The sequence below is a fragment of the Eretmochelys imbricata genome, chromosome 21 (assembly GCF_965152235.1).
Source record: "Eretmochelys imbricata isolate rEreImb1 chromosome 21, rEreImb1.hap1, whole genome shotgun sequence".
Taxonomy (NCBI): Eukaryota; Metazoa; Chordata; order Testudines; family Cheloniidae; genus Eretmochelys; species Eretmochelys imbricata.
In genome coordinates, this window is record NC_135592.1 from 10,709,626 (window position 1) to 10,729,299 (window position 19,674).

The following is a 19,674-nucleotide window of genomic DNA, read 5'->3' on the forward strand; positions in this document are numbered from 1 at the left end:
GACCCCCATTATAAATTAAAACACTTTTTTTTATAAATTTAACACCATTATAAATGCTAGAGGCAAAGCAGGGTTTGGAGTGGAGGCTGAGGTTGTGACCCCCCCATGTAATAACCTCGTGACCCCCTGAGGGGTCCCGACCCCCAGTTTGAGAACCCGTTTTATATCCTTCAGACCATTTATAAAGGAAAAACTGATACACTTCACAATGACAGTACAACTATAATAAAGGCTCCTTCGCCACATTAAATAATAACCAAATAGCATGCTAATTAACTTTCCAGTGAACTATCTGCATTCCCTTCAGATTTCCTCTAGGTATAACTATGATAATCAGGAGAACAAAGACTTTGGTACAGCCACCATGGAACCAGGAAAACAGATCAAGTCAATATGATTCCAGTACGCTCACACAGGGGTATCTCTTGGTTTGTTTTAAATATTGTACCCCAAATAAGAAGTTTTGGGGCTTTTTAAGTGTTGAAAATCACATTTCTGGGCAAATTTGCTCCCTTTAGCCTTACAGACACAAGTGTTCTCTACAATATAATTGTTCTCAGGCAAACCAAATTCCCACTTCCTCCCAAGCCTCTCTAGACAGTGGTTTCTGGCAATGCACCAGTCCCATTTATCCCAGTTTCTTTTTATAAATCCAGGGTCATGTTTCCCTTCCCATCTCATGTGATGTGCTGGACTGAAGCTCTGCCACTGTGGTTAGTGCAGCCCACTGCCAAATCCTATCCCATACCATGCCACGCCAAGCCAAACCATAAGAGAGCATTTCACCCTTCCGTGTTTTAAACCTTTCATTCTGCATCTTTCTTTGATTTGCAGAGAAATCATGTTCACACCATCACTCAAAATTTTATCTTGCATTTTCTTAAATATGCTTTGCAAAATTTTTCTGTTACATTCAATTCATCAAATGCAACATAAACACTTTCAGAAGTCTAGATTTTGCACAAGGAGAAGAAGAAAAGTATGATCTGTGTTGGCTTGGCTTTATCTTTTCAGTTGTCCTTACTCTCAGAATCCTCCATCTTTCTGTTCTCAACCAAAATCTATTGTACCTTCCCACACTTCCAGTTTGCAAGACTGCAAAATAGAGAGCTAGCTATTTGACTGGCAAAATTAAAACCCTGTACACTTCTCAAGCTATAGGGATAAAAGTGTTTACTCTTTCCAGCCAGCCATGTCAAGGACCTTAAATATCTTGGCTCCTCACTCTCTGGGAACCCCCAATTCTTACCTTCCAAAAGAAGCACTACTCCCCCCCCCCCCCCCCAAACGTCTCACTCACAATTCCTTGTATCCTACTCTCTGGAGCTTCTGACACTTCTTAAGGTCTCTCAGCCTCTGCTCCTGTGGAGCCTACTATGTTTCCACAGACTTAACATTCAGCCTCCCCGGACCCCGCTGGTAACAGCGCCCCACTGCCTTTTCTTCCCATAACGAGCCACCCAAACAGCACCTCCCCTTTGGCTCCCTCATTCTCTGACCAGGCCTCCTCCTCCCCACGCTGCTCCCAAGCACACACCTCGCCCCGATGCCCTACAGTACTGCCGCCTTCCCGCCGTCCCCCACACCCCTCACTCTTAACCCAGGCCAGCCCCGCCCCCATTCTACTTCCTCCCCATCCCCCCGCCTACTTCCGACCGCCCTCCCTCGAGCCCCTCTCACACACACACACACCCCCCCCATTTAGTGCCCCCCAACACCGCTCACCTCCTCCTCTCTCTCGTTGCGGAAGCACAGGCAGGCCGCCCGCTTCTTGTACCCGTCCCCGTCGTAGGTGCGAGTCTGGTTGGACTTGAGCTTCATCATCCTCCGTCCTGGGGAAGGGGGGGACCAGCGCAGGGGGCTGGGCTCCGGGGCGCTGAGAGGAGCGAGGGGCTGGGCTCTAAGGGGGGTAGGCCCAGGCGGGGGAGGAGGACACCGAGGATGGGGCGCGGCGCGGGGAGCAAGGCCTGGGCTCCAAGAGGCCCAGTGGGGAATAAGGGGGGCGCGGCGGCCCTGACCGGGGGGGTGGGGGGGAGGAAGCCGCCGGTCTCCAGCAGCGGGGACTGAGGGGACCCGCCTCCCAGGAGAGTCTCTCACACGCCGGGAGCCTCTGCTACGCGCTGCTGACGCTGCCGCCTTTCGCCCGCCTCAGCCCCCACGCCAGCCCCGCCGCCGCCGCCAGCTCTCCGGCCGCCGCCGACGACGACCGCGACGCCATCTTGGGGCACGCTACGCAACCGGCGTACAGGCAGCGGGCGGGGGCGGCTGATGCGGCGGCAACGGCCGCTGCGCAACCGGCGTGAAGACTCGCCCCCCCGCTTCCAGAGCCAGCACGAGCTCTACGCCAGGCACGCGGGCTAGATCCACGCCGGGAATAGGGGTGGCCTTACGCAGTTTGCGGCCACGGTGGGGGTCGGCAGTCCGCTACTTACGCCAGTTGTGCAGGTAGGAAGGGCAAGCAAACGCTGGCCGCTTGGCGTAACTTTTTGCCCATGGCCGGCGGCGGTTTTACGCAAAACACCTGGCTTACCTAGAAAGAATACTGGTCTTGTAGAGAGAGCGCTACGCTTGTAGCGTAGCGCTGCGATAGTTCCATTGTAGCAGCCCTGAGCACTTGGAATGGGAGGGACAAAGGTGGCTTCAGCCAGCTGGGCTGGGGGAGGGGAACAGGACCGGGGGGGACACTCCTCTGGGGGAGACCCTGCTCCTGCCTGTTAGGTACAGGCAGTACTAGTCCTTTGGGGGCCTGAACCAGAAATATCCCCCCCCCCCGCAAACAAACAGCAAATAGGGGGCCCCTGCCCACTTGCTTAGTCTGCTTATGCCCAGCACTGGCTCTGCTACTAGGTGGCTGCTGTTTGCTTGGGAAATTAAGAGGGAGGCAGCTGCTCGCAATGCCCCTGTGCCTCGTTTGTTGGGGTGTAGGAATAAAGGGGGGGGAACAACCTGCTTTCAAGGGGGGAGGAAGAAGAACTGGCCCTAGCTCACAGGCCAAGAAAGCTGTCCAGTAACTCAAAAGGCAGCTGGGTTCCTGGTACGTACATTGCTGCTTTCCACCTAGGAGCTCAAAGTACTGCACCCAGAACTTAATGAATTACAGGTGGAGCATAGGCGAGCCACTATACAATGGGGTTGGTTGCATATGTAGTTAGATATTTATAGCACACCAATCACTACTGAAACACGTGCCTCCTACCTGCAGCTCCCAGAAAGGCTTCCCTGGCAACATCTGCATTAGGTGCCCTGTGCAACTGCAACTTACAGGGGGTGGTTTTGACCTATTACAAGTCAAGTCTTAAGTACTAGGCCTAACTTATGGTAGAAAAATGCCCCCCATCTTAAAGACCAAATCCCAATTTTGGGACTACCACACCAGCTGCCCTTCTCTAGGGCAAAACAGATCACAAAGCCCAGCATGAAGTACATGACAGCTGGGCAGGGACAAAAGTATTCTTAGTGAAGGAGAGCCAGTAACAGAACGAAGTTCCTGATCTTAAGAGAATCCAAAGTCCAACCACCTTGGAAAGCTGAAAAACCTCCCTCCGAAAAAAACAAACCCAAACCTTTCCAGCATGAGAATGATACTTAGAAGACTAGGTGGGTGAGATAATATCTTGGGACCCACAGCCTATAACTACACTGCATAACTCAGAGCACTGACACACCCATTTAGCAAATTAACCCCTACTTACAAAACAAATATGGGAGGGGCAGGGAAAAGAAGGAATTAAAGAAATCTGAAAAGTTCCCAAGACTCCATGAAGTCGACTAAGGATTTTGATATTGATTTTACATGGAAAACAGCCAGCTACTGTGCGGATGGGTGGCAGCATAAATCCCTAAAATAGATCATGGACAGTAGGTGCAGCTAAATGTATGCTGAACATGGTTTGAGTATAAGGACAAAACATTTCAGTAACATTGGTTAAAATAGAGGCAATTTTTCTGCTGTAGAGAACATCTCTCTCACTACTTCAGTAATAACTGAACTACACTTAACTGGAAGTAAAGGAGTTTATGCTTGCAGGGCCCCTGCTTTGAACAAGTGGGTCCTGCTAACAAGACACTTTCAGCAGAAAGTCCTTCTCTCGGGTCTGGCTGATGCTTTTGCTCAACTCCCATTGAAAAGCAGGAATTTGACAACTTTCAGGGAAGATTACAAGGCTCATCTGTTTACTGACAGTAGTGGAGGAGGGGTGAGGAAAAACAGCACTAGTATAACTCGTTTTTAAGAATTATTAGTGTTACTAAAATATTTTGGTATGTATTTTTTAATTTGTTTTTCCATGGGCAAAGCCTAGGCTAGGTTTAACAGAATAAAGAGTACTTTATTTCTGAACAGGTTGTTTTCTATCATCTAATTCATTTGTATGTCCTTTGACTATAAAGCTAAATTGGAAATAGGAAATATATTCACAGAATATCAGGGTTGGAAGGGACCTCAGGAGATCATCTAGTCCAATCCCCTGCTCAAAGCAGGACCAATCCCCACTTTTTGTTCCAGATCAACTTAACAGCCCCCTCAAGGATTGAACTCACAACCCTGGGTTTAGCAGGCCAATGCTCAAACCACTGAGCTATCCTGGTGCAGTTCACTGTTTGCATGCTATTATGTTTCTCACAATTCTGTCAATTGCTTTACAAACATGAAACACTCAGTTAACTGATTATGAAAATTAACACCTTTGTACTTTTAACACCTTATTGTATTTTTACTGGAATAGGGCCTAGGGCTGCTGCAACAGTTCATCAGGACCCCATTGTGGTAGGTGCTAACTATAAAGAGTTCCTGACCCACAATATTTACAATCTTAGAAAAAGATAAACATTTACACTTTTGAGGGTGGGATCCCCTCATTTGAAAGCTTCCCTGGCTAACTTTATCAGCATGAGTTGATAGTGTATAGGAAGCTAGCACAGACAGCAGAAAGACAGGGTTGATGTGTTCTCATGAGCTGTTTTACTGAGACAACAGAATGCTAGAGCACAAGTTAGAATTTCCTATTGTCTTTATGTCCTCATGTATTGCATTTCTGTAGTCTAGACAGAAAGTGACAAAGGTGTGTACGAGTAGGGGCAGGTCATGGTCTGCTAGGATAGGATGGAGGCTCCCAGCCAACAGGAGAGGATAGAACAGGGGTAGGCAAGCTATGGCATGCGAGCTGATTTTCAGTGGCACTCAACATATAACTGCAATAATAGTTTAGTTATATATTATAGACTTATAGAAAGACCTTCTAAAAACATTAAAAAGTATTACCGGCACGTGAAACCTTACATTAGAGTGAATAAATGAAGACTCAGCACACCACTTCTGAAAGGTTGCTGACCCCTGTGATAGAAAGCATTACTTGTGCCACTTGAGAGTTTAGGGTCCCTGAGAAACCTAGAAGTCTTCTACTAACCTCCAATTGACCGATTGTAGGTATTTGCCTGTAACTGCAACAGCAGGTTTGTCATAGTACAGAAAAATTACACAGTACAGGAAAGCTCCAGATGGATTGGTGGCTTAGGGCAGGAGAGAGGTCCCCCAAGGATAGATTTGGGGAGGGGGGAGGGTTGAACCACCTGCACGGCAACAGCTCCTGTACCCCTCCTCCATCATGACAACTTGTACTAAGTTTTGTGACAGCGCTGAGTTGTTTTAAAATGTCACGACAAATCAATGCCCCCACTAGAGCCGGAGGAGGCTGAAATATTACAGCCCTCTTGTAAAGAGCTTTCCTATGCCCACCCCACCCTACTCTTAGTCAGATGCAGCTCGAGCCAGCTTGTAGCTCTCCATCAATAAACCTCTCATCCAAACACTAGATGGAAATCTCAATGACAAGTCTATTGAGCTCCTCCAAGGTCCCAAGGTGGAATTTTTATGACTATCACTATCAGGAGGAAGACTGATAAGAAGGTTATTAGCACAGCACCAGGAAGTTCATTTTAATTGTCAGGGTGTTGAATCACTTCTTTCTAGTGCCTGTACTTCAAGGTCAGCCATCACTAGAGCATTCTGTTTATCAATATTGTTTTAGTATTTTTAGTGTTCATATTTAGTGTTTTTGTTTTAGTGCGATATTCATAAGCATTGGGATTTTGTACACGGGGAAATCTCAAAGTGACACTGCTCAGGGCTTAGATTAGAACAGTGGTTCTCAAACTGTGGGTCACGACCCTGTTATATCAGGGTAGCTAGGACCAGCGTTAAGACTTGCTGGGGTATAGGGCTACGCCTTCAGGCTCCAGGTTCAGCCTCACTTAAGGTCATGTAGCAATTTTTGTTGTCAGCAGGGGGTCACAGTGCAATGAAGTTTGAATCCCTTGAAAGGGATTCAAGTGCAATTAAGTCTGTCACATGCAGCTAATGAAACAAGACCAAAGCTAACTCTGAAAAGACAAATGGTGCATCTCTGATTAACTGCAGCCCAGACTAATGCTCAAGTTACCATTTGTGAAGTTACAGTCCAGACATCAGCATCTCACAAGTAGTGGTACATTTAGATGAAGCAGAGAACACATTAGGTGAATAGGCCAGAAAAAATTGATCAGTCAGTTAAATAAGCATATGCACCTATCTAGCTAGTCTACAGTTAGAGAGAATGAGGTATCACAAAATAAAATGGGCATAGCATAGAGAGTTGATAAGATTCAGCAGCTGTTGACAGACTTTATCCCTTTGGATGGTACATGGCATGATTTTAATGCACACTAAAAGAGGCAGACAATAACTATGCCTGTTACTGACTTAGAAAACAAGCAGGACAATCATGTTAAACTACAGTAGTTACATAGCATCAGTAATCAATCCAGAAATATTAACCCATTGTTATTTATTATGCAACACCACGATTGGCTAGAAACAAGGAAAGATCAAATGCAACTATAATGACTGGAAATGTTTGTTTGCTAGGCAGGTATCTAGGCGATAAAGTGTATCATTAGATCCAGGGGTTAGGGAATCCATACTTTGCCATAATTTAATAGAAGTAACTTGGCTATATCGTGGTCTACAGACTTCAGTTAATGCAGCTGAAACTCTTGATTTAAAAAAGATCAATAAAAAATGGATATGGCTGCATTTGAATTAACTTTCCACAGGTGAAAATGACCACCTGCTATGACACTGATACTCTGTAGTTTTAGAAAATTCACCCTCATCTCTAAAAAATACCTTCTTCACTGGGGTGTTTGTGGTGATTAATTTCTTAGCATCTAACTTCTGCAGTGTTAAGTTATAATACACTGTCAAAGCCATTCAGGTTAGCATTCTATTACACTATGTGACTACATCATATAAATTTGCATTAGGATGACATCTACTGATGTGACCGAGTATTGCATACAGGCCTAGCTCCAACTATCCAACAATTGATTTATCCAAATCATCAGACTCAGTCTTTTCAAGGAAACTCTTGAAGTGTTCTTGAGCTAAGACAGGTAAACACTGCTAAAATACAGGAACTTGGGTTTCCACCCCACTCCCCACTGTTCAACTGTGTGTATGAGCATAACATAGCCACACTTTACAATTGTTTGATTTACCTGCAGGTAGCAGCTCATGAATTTGTTGATGGCTCCAGTCAATCAGGTCCTTGATTTGCTCAGCACCTGAAAAACTTGCCCTTCATAACTGTGGTGTTTGCAACACAAAATTATGCAGCACATTGGAAGTTAAATTTACTTCCCCAATATTCTAAACACAAGAAATACTGTAGTGATTGTGGGGTCATTCATATCGGCTTTTATTAAAGCCTCTACCTGAAAAAGATTTTTCAGTTTGCAGCACAAGACTGTCACAGAATCCAGACCTCTTGCTACAGAATCTAGTTTATACTTGCCAGAGTACACAAAGATAGCCAGGCAGCCAATTCAGATCAAACTAAAAACAGACATGAAATAATTAAGGGAACAGATCCTGCGTGCATAAGCAAAATTGCCTTGGAGAAATGGTTGCTTGTCCCCTATATCTGGCACAAAAGTAGGACAACTCAATTTTTTGCTAAGCAACATCAGAGGCCAGAGACCATCCTGTTTTACTGTAAATGATTACCTACACACTAGGATCTGAAACAGTGAAGAGTGCATTGACTTTGAAAACTTTGTACTTTAGGGAGCAGCTATGGATATCCCATACTGTATTGTCCTGATGGAGAATTTCCCACAAGTATTGCAAACCGTGCCAAACTGGCACAGAGTGCTTGCCGCTGGGGCAAAAGAGTATCAACAATCATGAAGGGCTGGGTCCTCTAGCCTTTTTAATGTAGTTACTTCAGTCTCACACCACATGAATCTTCCTAGACTCAGTGCATTTTAGCAGCTTCAACTTCACATTACCCATAATGCAAGATCAAGTTCTATAGGTGAGCCAAACCTCCAAGTTGCCTTATTAAGAGGGAGGCCCCATATTACCAGAAACCTACTATGGGTGCCCCCTTACTGAAAGCATAAAGGGTACCAGTCGTACTTCCAAGCGGCCGTGGAACCCAAAAGCCCATGTTCTCCTCCAGAAAGAACCATCAACCTCACTACCAAATCCTGCGATCACCTCTCCTATCACTGCTGCGAAGTCAGACTGATTTCCTAGGATCTAGTCTACTCCCCATAACCACTTTATAATCAGGTTTCAGAGTGGTAGCCGTGTTAGTCTGTATCAGATTTCTAATCAGGATTATCTTCAGCTCTGTTGTAGCAGGAGCCAGAAGGCTTAGTGGTATAAATTGTTGCTTTGCTTTTCTCTGATAATAGCTTCCACACATTCAAATGATACAAGGAAGCAAGCACAATGAGATTTTCACCTATTTTATTATACACAAAAACATGACCAGAGAATTCTACTGAGGAGGCTGACCACGTCCACGACCGAATCCACCTCTCTGCAAAAACAAAAAACCAAACACACAGCATTAGAAGTTTGGGCACATCAGCAACTGAAAGTAGCACATAGCTACCAAACCAAATATTAAGTACATCCTAAATACACTAAATCATTGTTTCCCCTGATGTGGAATTCTGTACTGAATCATAAGAAGAACCATTCATTTTGCCTGCCTTTACTGATCAAGTTCAGCGAATGAAGACTTAAGGACTAATATCTGAAGTTAGTTACCATGTGTACTGAGAGCAAGGTGGAACTCTTGCTTGTCAAAACACAGCTCCTGGCTTTATAATCTATGGTGTGGGCCAAGCCCTGCTGACTTGGAATATGACAGCCTAGGAATTCAACCCACCTCTGTCAGTTTTGTACAGTGCTTTTCAACATGCAGCCCATGCAACATCCTCAGGGCTGTACAGGTAGCATATATATTGTGTGGATGCGGCCCACAATGGTAAATAGGTTGAGAAACACTGATGTATTACGTCCAAGCTAGTCTGCTCAAACTAATGCTCTGTTAAAGTGTGAAGCAACCCCTTTCATCAGGAGCTCTCACAGCGCTTCACAAATATTAAGCCTCCATCTCACTTCTGAGATGAAGTAAGGGATATAGTGGTTGATGTGCCAATAAAATTTAGCAGCACCTCAAATGAGAGGCGTTATGTGCATTACCGTACACCTTCAAATTTAAAACAGATGGGGAGGATAACATATCAAGTTGAAAACAGAAGGAAAATTTGGAATTTGTCATGTTAATTGTAACTTGAGTAATGTGGGCAGATCACCAAGGCTACTGCTTGTCTAAAAAGGGTGCCACAGAAGAATTAATCTCAGATGATCATGGCCTCTGTAGTTTTCTTTCACCTGAAAGATTAACCAGATACGCTGGGGGTTCTCTACCCAGTACTGATCAATATTATCAATATCACCTCAGAAGACTTTCAAGGAACACATGTGCTGCCTAGCCAAGTAATTATCTCAAACAATGCTGTTTAGCATGTGAAGCCTGATATGACAGTTGTCTAGGTGGTGTAACTGCAGGCTCAAAAGGAGCTCCATCTATAGGTAGTACCTTATACAGTTCCAGCAGCAACTGCTAGCTGTTTAAGGGGGTGAATAAATGATGAGTGCATTGTGAAAATACACCATCTCTTCCAGGGACAGCTTTAGTTAAAGCTTTCTTAAAGCATTAACATAGGGAACAAAAAACCCCATCTCTCAAATGCAGATACTTACAAACTGGAATTCAGTAGCTGCTCCAGCACCAGCCTCAGCCTTTTTGTCAGCACCAACTGGGAAGAGAGAAAGAGCTATTCTAGAAAACTACAAAGCAGAGAGAATCCATTGCCTGGGCTTTGACGACAAACTCTTACTTAGGATATACTGTCTTTAGCCGTATCAAATATTTAAACCCTTGGGATGTGCACACCACAAGCTACAGATAACTTCCACAATGCTATCTTTTTTTTACTGCAATTGCAAATTATGGCAATTAGGCAATAGGAAACATTATGCCACATGGGAGAAAATCCAGCTTGACATGCAAGCGTAACTGCAGTGCAGTGGGAGCGTATTGATAAACGGACCCTAGAATCAGCAGGGAAGTGGAGGCTTGAGACCTCAGACATTCATCACAGAAGTTAGCATGTTGTACATCTAAACGTTGAAGACGCTTCTACAGAAATGTAAACTGCACAAATGACAAGCTCAGTTTGGTTAACTCATACTTGCACTAGATAGGACACTTACGTGGAGCGGTACTGCGTCTGTAGGTATCTCTGTCAGCCTCTCCCCGAGTAAGACGAGCAGGGCGTTCACCTTCCAGACCTGCAAGTCAGAGCAGCCTTGTCAATCCAAGGAATCCAATCTAAAGAGGCCTCGATTATGCTACAAGTGTGATGGTGTGGGGAGGCTTTGATACAGGATCAAAAGGGACATATTATATGCTCAGGCCTTATCGGGCCACAAATGCGTGCAACTAAATTTTAAATGCAGTTCTCTATTGTGGCCACACTACTAGACAGTCTTATAGATCAGTGCCTCTCAACCTTTCTAGACTACTGTATCCCTTTCAGGAGTCTGATGTGTCTTGCATACCCCAAGTTTCACCTCCCTTAAAAATGACATGCTTACAAAATCAACAAAAATACTTCCTCATTTTTACAATTATAAAATCAAACAACTGAAATATAAATATTGTACTTACATTTTAATATGCAGAGCAGTATAAATAAGTCATTGTCTGTGAGAAATGTTAGTTTGTACTGACTTTGCTGGTGCTTTTTATGTAGCCTGTTGTAAAACAAGGCACATTATCTAGATGAGTTGATGTAACCCCTGGAAGACCTTTGCGTATCCTTAGGGGTACGCATACCCCTGGTTGAGAACCACTCTTAAAGACCACATCAACAGTGTTTGAACAATACAAATCTAAACAATGTCGCTGCTTGCGGGGAGCCACCCAAGGTGAGCCCCACCCAGATCCAACATCCCACACCTCCCCACACACACCCCAATCCCCTCCCACACCCAAACTCCCTCCCAGAGCCCACACCCTGCACTCCAAACCCCTAGTGGCTGTTCTTCTGCCTAAGAGCAGCAGGGACATGTTGCTGCTTCCGGGGAGCCACTCGGAGCCAGGTAGGGAGCCTGCCAGCCCCACACCAACCGGACTATAGACTGGACTGTCAATGAAGATTAGAAATGCTGGTTTAATAGAGTTTTCCGATTGGTAAAGAGCCAGATAACACAGCTTTTACTGTATTTGCTTGCCAAGTTTCTGACCAACGCAAATACAGCTAAATTATTAACAATCCTGAATTTACAACACACTTTCAACTACGCTGTGCTGCTAGCCAGGCCAATCTGCAAAAACTAGCTTCAAATAAGTGCTAAAATTGAAGGTTATGATACAAAAAACACATCAAGGTTGTGTGTTCATTATGCCTGACAAATGCACACTTTTACCCCAAATCCCAACTGTACAGAATTCTATCCCCAGCCCCAAATATTTGATTAAGCGTGGGCAATAAAAGTATCTTATGTTTTAAAGATGGGATAAATTAGTACGCCTAAGAAAAAGTAAAAAAAGAAATTAAGCTAAATAAAAGGTGGGCAGATGTTTCCAGGGAAGGAAGCAAGAGGCAGAGCTCAAATAGAAGCCTGATGGACTTGCCAGCCTTTTAAACTTCGGGAAAACCCTACTGTAAATCCTTAAAGACGAAGGTCTCCAATACCAGTGGCTCTCAGTCTTTCCAGATTACTGGAGTCTGATTTGTCTTGCATACCCCCATGTTTCACCTCACTTAAAAACTACTTGCTTACAAAATCAGACAAAAATACAAAAGTGCCACAGCACACTATCACTGAAAAATTGCTTTCTTGCTCATTTTAACCCTGTAATTATGAAATAGATCAACTGGAATGTAAATATTGCATCTAAACTGAAATGTATGGTATATAGAGCAGTATAAACAAGTCACGGTCTGTATGACATTTTAGTTTGTACTGACTTTGCTAGTGCTTTTTATGTAGCCTGTTGTAAAACTAGGCAAATATCTAGATGAGTTAATGTACTTCCTAGAAGACCTCTGTGTATCCCTGGTTGAGAACCACTGTCCTACACCACCAAGCACCAAAGCTTTACTGTTCTGCCAGTAAAATCCTGAGTAAGGGCTGGTGGTTGGATGGCTCACCACAAACTGACGTGCAGTTTCAAGCATGTTGAGAAATGCACAGCTCCCTGATTGATCCTTTCTGAAGAAAGGAAATTGCCTACCTATTAGAATTCATGGAAAACTAGTGCTCCTGTTTAGGTGAAGGGAAAAGTCACACAGTTTTCGAAATGCTTCTACCACAGGGAGGTATCATAGTGATACCATAGGGCACAGCCTCTGAACCGGCCTTCTGCTACATCCACTTCTCTGAGCAAAGAGGGCTATGCTTTGGGTAGTTATGTTCTATAGGAAGCCATGGACACTATGGCACTGTATCCTGGCCTCTCTCTACCCTGAAGCTTGCAATCAAACACTACGACACACCTAACATGGTTACAAACACTTAAGAGACTGTGGTATCAAATTCACAACAGTACTCTAGAGCATAATTAGCACACTTTAAAATACCATTTGCCTTGAACAGAGAAAGCATGTTGTATCCTAAGGGTTGTCAAACTGGGGGTCAGGACCCCTTATTACATGGGGGGTTGCGAGCTGTCAGTCTCCACCCCAAACACTGCTTTGCATCCAGCATTTACAATGGTGTTATAAATTTTAAAAAACATTTTTTTAAATTTATAAGGGGGGGGGGGTCGCACTGAGGCTCTGTGTGAAAGGGGTCACCAGTACAAAAGTTTGAGAACCACTGTTATAACCACACTAGCTATTACAACTGGACAATAAGTATAGCTCTATGAGTGTTGTAGTTAACACTATTTAAGTTGTGGAGTGGATAGGGCTTAACACTTCTGCACTATACACACTGAGGTAAATATGGCAATAGCCAATTTACCTTCACTAGAGGAACTCAACAGCAAGTTTTAACCTGCAAGTTTCACACATACTTCTGTAAATCACAGCATTTCACAGGAAGGACAACAGACAAAACTTGGGACCTTAGGCTGTGTCTCCACTACACAGCTTTCAGTGCCACAGCCATGCCTCTAAAGGTCACAGAGTATAGCTACTGGTTGTCAGCTCTCCTGGCGACAACTCGCTGTTCACACTGGCACTTGTCATGGCAAAACTTTTGTCTTTTGGGGGCGGGGGGGTGTTAAACACCTCTGAAAGACAAAAGTTTTGTCGTTCAATTGCCAGTGTAGACATAGCCATAGAGACACAGCAATAAGTGGAATTAAACACACACACATTTAAACCCTGTCAATATTGGTCAAGGCATCTTCCAAGCAAGAATTTAAACTGTTTGCTCAAAAGACACTACAGTTTCTCTGGCTAACATAGAAAGGTCTTAAAGTGTTACAGGTACAAGCCCACACACATTTTGGGCTAAGCATGTGGCTCAGCAGTAGTTAAGAGAGCTACAATGCAACTTAAAATCAGTGAGGCACTTTACACACTGTACTGGAAAGATCATTCTCCCAGCTCAAGAATAAATCTGTACCTCTAAGTGGTAGGGACGAGAGTATTCCTGCTTGAAGGCAGATTACACTTACTGCACACGAGTGGCAGACCCTCTTGTTCAACTTTCTCCCACCTCAAGGGAGAGCCAAAATTTTGAGTCACTACAGCAGACCTTGCAATATCAAGTTTTGCAGTAGTTTTTCCTCCTCCATCCAGTATCTATTCTCGAGTTTATGGCCACACCCAGATACCGAGTTGGGCCTTCAGAAGTTCAGCTGATTTTGCAGCAACAAGTCAAGGTACATCAATCAAACTGAAATACAGTCAACCTAAAATAAAAGTGTATTTCAGGAAATACACCTGCCCCCTGTTCCCTGGGTAACTTGTCATTGTAAAAGCACGCTTTTCTATATTTTAATGTTTCTTCCTGTTGCCATGTGGCATAAATGAATAGAGGAAACTGACTCGACAGAGAAAATAGCAAGGAAGTCAGAGTGCTTCCAAAGGCACAAGGGAAACAAGTCAAAGAAAGATAAATTATTCACTTTCAGTTTTTGTAATTTTCAGTGTTACAAACACCTAAAGCATATTCAGGAGTATAAACTGAGGGGGGTGTCAGAGTTTAAGGCCAGTAAAGGCTACTAGATCATCCAGTCAAACCTCCTGTTGGTGGCCTGTCATATACACCACCCAGCACCCACACACTAACCCAACAACCAAAATCAGACTCAAGTATCCTTTAATCTTGTGCACAGTGGCAGAGATGCGGCAGTGCTGATTTGGTCACAGCTGTCTAAGACTAACTTATGCTTTATCTTTACTATAGCACCTTTTTGCCACAGAGAATCCCAAACATTTTTGCAAGCCATTCATACAGCTCCACTGAAACACTGCTACCTAATAAGGTGAGGTGGCAGGCCATCAGCCAGTGTGCAGCACATTGCATAACGGGTGAAATTTTAAATCAACCCCGGTTTTGTTCTTCATGTGCTGTATTAGCCATCCTAAAATAAGCCTCTTGGAAGTACATGTATTGACTAGATTTCAGTGGTCCGTAGGAACCATTAATATATTTTGTATTTATGTACTGTCTTTGAAAATACACATTTACTCTATACTCACTGATTGCTCCTGTCTATCTAAAATATTCATTTTGCAAGTACATCCCTATCTAGAAGGATACTTTTAGCTGTGAAACAAGAATCAAAAGTGATACTAAACAGCTTACCCAAATATGCAACGTGAATTTGTTGGGAAAGTCATAAAAGCTACAAGACAAGTTTTGCACATTGCCTGAAACTCAGATGCACTGAGTTTTAGGGTTTGCAATGAAACAGACGAGGCCAGAAGGGACTTTGGTGATCATCTAGTCTAACTTTCTGTTTAACACAGGCCACAAGACTTCCTTGAGTTAATTCCTGGTTGAACTAGAGCGGCATTGTTGTTTTTTTAAGAAAAACATGCTGTCTGGATTTAAAAGTTACTACTGATGAAGAATCCAAAAAGACAACTCTTGGTAAGTTGTTCCAATGTAAGTTACTCTGTTAAAAAGTTGCATCTTACTTTAGTGTGACGTGGTCTAGTTTCAACCTCCAACCATTAGATTTTGGGTCACCTTGACCTCTGTCTGCCAAACTCAGTCAAATTTCTGTTCCCCATCTAAGTACTTCTAAACTAGTCAAGTCACTCTGTAATAACCTTTGTTAAGATAAACAGACTAAGTTCCTTGAATCTTTCACCATAAGACAAGTTTTCTAATCTTATTCTTGTGGCTCCTCTCTGAACCCTCTCAAATGTTTCAACTTCCTTTTTAATCTGTGCACCCCAGAACTGGACATAATATCAAGTACCAGTCACACCAGTGTCAAATGCAGAGGTAACAGAACCTCCCTACTCGACTTTTTCCTTTATATAGCCAAAGATTGCATTTGCCCTTTTGGCCACGGCACTGGAAGCTCACATTTTTATCCACCATGCCCACACAGCCCAGCAACCTCAACTTTAATTTATACCGTTCTTCCGCACACCCCGTATCACCCATCCAAGAATCACATGGCAGTTGCTTTTATTAACTAGTGCTCACCTTTGGGCCGCGGTCTGCCAGTCTCAGGGCGGCTACGGCGCAGGGTGGCAGGCACAATCTCAGGGGGTAGATGAAGATAATCACGCAAATACTGGATACCCTCGTTGGTCAGATACCAGTAAAAGTGCCTCCAGGCAAACTGCTCCTTCACATAGCCACGCGATTTCAGTGACTAAGGAGAGAAATTCTGGTTCAGCTTTTTGCAGTTGCAGGTGGATTATTACATGAGCATTTGATTGTGACCATCTAACATCTTTAAATACTACCAGCCAGAACACTGGTAGTTTATTGGGGATGAGTGGAGGACTGACGACTAGACATTCAGTAGCTCAGAAGTACATGTGAAGGTACAGAAAGATGCAGTATCTTCAACATACTAACTATTCACATTCCACAAGACTAATAATTCAAGGGTCATTATGCAAAACTGAACTAAAAATGATGCTAAAATCATAGGTTCAGAGACAGGATTATGAATCTTATGCTACGCAATACAAAAGCTTTCTACACAGTTTGTGTATGATTGATGAAGTTAATATGAAAAAACTAGTAATCTGGAAAAAAGGCAAATTCCATTGGAGCTGCTGTTTCTCTCTCCTTAAACAAAGTTAAATAATGCCAGGATTAGTCAGGTGGTGCTCAATCCACCAGCTTCATAAGGTCCCAAAACATAAAAAAGCTGTTTTTAACAGCCCAGGTAGATCCATAAATTAATCTGTCACACCTGCATGGCTTTCATGACATGGAGGTTGGGCACATTCTTGTCTGCCAGCTCTGGGTGTTTAGGCATGTGAACATCTTTCTTGGCCACCATCACTCCCTCTTTAAAAAGGAGTTCGTAGATGGCAATCCGGTTCTTCTTGGGCATCAACATCTGGACAGAGAAATCAATAGTTAGTAGACTAGCAATAATACATTAGTGTGTTGCCAGATCTAATAACTGGATCTATGTTTTATTTTAAGCCACCTGATTCCACGCTGGACCTGCAGTGACTCACTGAACAAAGCACCACCACCTTTAACCATGTTAGAAATTATGGGAATCCTTACTACACCTTAACTGGGAAGATATATACAAGTTTGCTACAGGCTAGAAGATCACATAGTTCAGCTACTCAGAAGCCCATGTTATGATCCACCAGGAAGAGCAAGCAGAGTAACCTTTCTGATAACTGTTGCTTTTGTAGTGTAGGTGGACTGTAAAAGAGCATCACTGCAAGTATGCATTTAGCGGTCTCCACAGTCTATTTCTATTGCATTTAATTCAATTTTCCCAATAAAAGCTACAGACAATTCCTTCTCACACTGAAGCCAGCCAAGGGAAGCAGGGAGGAGAGTAGTCTTCATTTTAATTCTTAACAGTAGCAATTTTAAACTGTACTTTCAACCATACTTAGGCAAACATCTGCTACAGTCCTCATCAGGTAGTGCAGAAGGCAACAGCAAGACCAAGGACAGTAATGTGTGCAGTGGAATGACGCTTAGTAATGTTTGTACAATAGGCATCCTACATGCTGGACACCTAACAGAACTCCCAATCGCAATGTCTATAATCCACACTATCTAGTTATGTGGAATAACTTTCAAAGATTAGGAACCCCTTGATGCTTCACTTCCAAACAGATAGATGGGGGAAGAAAATCCAATAAAGTGTGTGTTATCTGGTTAGCACCCAATACTTAATGAGTACTTTAACTGTGAAATGCCTGATACTTAAGTGCTTTAAATGTACAGAACTAGAGCATCATAATGAACAGCACCAACATACTGTGCCAAAGGCCTGCTGAAATAAAAAGGTACTTAAAAACCAATCTGAAAAGGTATTTTCCTATGGTAGTCACACACTTATGGCGGCCCCGAAAACAGTAACTGCCCACCACTGCACACAGTGACCCAAAAACAACAAACCAACCATTTTGGCTTGGGTTACTTCTTTCTGATTTAAGATTTGCACAGCTGCAAAACCAAAGCTTGTAAATGTTAACTCTTTTTAGGAAAGGAAGCACCCAACAGCAAACATCGTACGTTCACAGATCATCATCCATATAAAGAGGAAACAGGTCCCACACACATGGGGGCCATGAAGAACCCATCACTAAGCAGCAGCAGGAAAACAGCTCTTCAGCACTTTGGTACGGGAGCAGCACATGGTGGTGCTCAACCTACTACCCAGTCTCAATCGAAGACTAGAGTCAAACTAGACCTTTCCATGCCCTCTCTGTAGCACAAAGAAAGCAGGACCCTCTTCCATACCAGCAGGATTAGAGGTGCCGCCACTGCCTCAGTTTACAAGGGGGTAGAAAATGGACATAGGATTTCCCAGTTTAGCCCTGACTAACCCACCCCATCCCCTCTATCCCCCACATATGGGCCGTACCACGGGCACAGCATAGCAGCTTCTCCCACCCTCCCAAACAGCAGCCCAGCCCCCCCAATACACAATCAGCCTTCCAGGCCCCAGTCTCTTCCCCTCCCCCGCCTTCTGAGGCCCAACGTCCACCCCTAGGCCGCAAGTTCCCCCGCCCAATTTGCGGCCTAGTTCCCCCCACCGCTCGGGGCCCCTCCTGGGAAATATCCCCGTGCGCGTGTGGCACAGGGTGCCCGCCCGCCGACGAGAGCCAAGCCGGGGCCCCCAGCCGCAGGATGGCGGCGATGTGAGGGAGATGAAGCGACTGGAGCCCGGACTTACCGTGCCACTAGCAGTAAGCCCGAGAGCTGGAAAGGAAAGAGCATGCGCAGGGCGGCGTCTTCCGGCCTGACGCGCAGGACCCCACGCAGCTGCGGCACAAGCGACTAATCGAGTGCCGGGAAGAAATCGCGTTAGGACCCCTCTTCCAGAGCAAAGCACGTGGTGACCGTGCAAGCGCCTGAGTGGAAGTGCCACTTATGTACTTGCGGCCAGTTTTTTGGGGCGGGGGGTTTAAGTGGCTTTTGATGTTGGGTGCTTCTTTTTTTTTTTTTTTAAATGTGCCTAGTTTAAGAGAACAAGGTCCTGATTTCCAGAGCTGCTGCTCCATTGAATTCAAGGAGAATTCAGCCCCTCTGACAGTCTAGCCAAGTCTGTACTTCACGCTGGGCACCCAAATCCAGAGACCCATTAGGCCAGATTGAATTAAGAACGACATCGGTCCCCCCAGCAAAATGACCCACCCTGCTACTCTCAGATCCCGTCCATGGTAGCAAAGCACTGTCATCTGGGGCATTGGAGCCCCCAATCCTCCAAGTCATCTCCTGCCCCCAATCCTGCAGCTGGACCCCTGCACCCACGAAGCCCCATTTGAAATCAGTGGAGCTCCATGCAGACACAGAGTAGCCCATCCTTGCTTATCTAGTTGCAGGATCATGGTCAGCGTTAACACAGTTGCCAGCTCTCTTCTTTGTAACCGGCCTAAGTCATAGAATCATAGAATATCAGGGTTGGAAGGAACCTCAGGAGGTCATCTAGTCCAACCCCCTGCTCAAAGCAGGACCAATCCCCACTTTTTGTTCCAGATCAACTTAACAGCCCCCTCAAGGATTGAACTCACAACCCTGGGTTTAGCAGGCCAATGCTCAAACCACTGAGCTATCCCTTGCCCCCCGACCCCTCTCTGATCCTCTCGTCGAGTCAACAGAAATTCCTGAGATTTCGGGTATGGCGCTATGGGGAC

General features: G+C 44.5%; 2 protein-coding genes and 1 long non-coding RNA gene across 3 annotated transcripts in view; 1 reads left to right on the top strand and 2 right to left on the bottom strand.

Annotated features, from left to right (window-relative positions):
- Positions 1-2,220, bottom strand: part of NUDT3 (nudix hydrolase 3) — a 31,277-nt gene extending 29,057 nt beyond the window's left edge. The window contains exon 1 of the mRNA XM_077839400.1: positions 1,726-2,220. Within this exon, the coding sequence (XP_077695526.1) occupies positions 1,726-1,824 (99 nt within the window). The 5' untranslated portion in view covers positions 1,825-2,220. The remainder of the gene's footprint in view (positions 1-1,725) is intronic.
- On the top strand, positions 2,220-17,690 carry LOC144278192 (uncharacterized). The gene is made up of 3 exons (XR_013348538.1): positions 2,220-2,445; positions 15,334-15,457; positions 16,988-17,690. It is a non-coding gene; the product is annotated as an uncharacterized LOC144278192 (long non-coding RNA).
- On the bottom strand, positions 8,775-18,816 carry RPS10 (ribosomal protein S10). Its single transcript, XM_077839403.1, has 6 exons — positions 18,714-18,816; positions 16,749-16,898; positions 16,025-16,196; positions 10,613-10,690; positions 10,100-10,155; positions 8,775-8,864 (listed from the first exon to the last, which is right to left on the bottom strand). Exons 2-6 carry the CDS (start codon positions 16,896-16,898, stop codon positions 8,823-8,825), a joined length of 498 nt encoding a protein of 165 aa, XP_077695529.1. The 5' UTR covers positions 18,714-18,816; the 3' UTR covers positions 8,775-8,822.
- Positions 18,817-19,674: the final 858 nt, after the last annotated feature.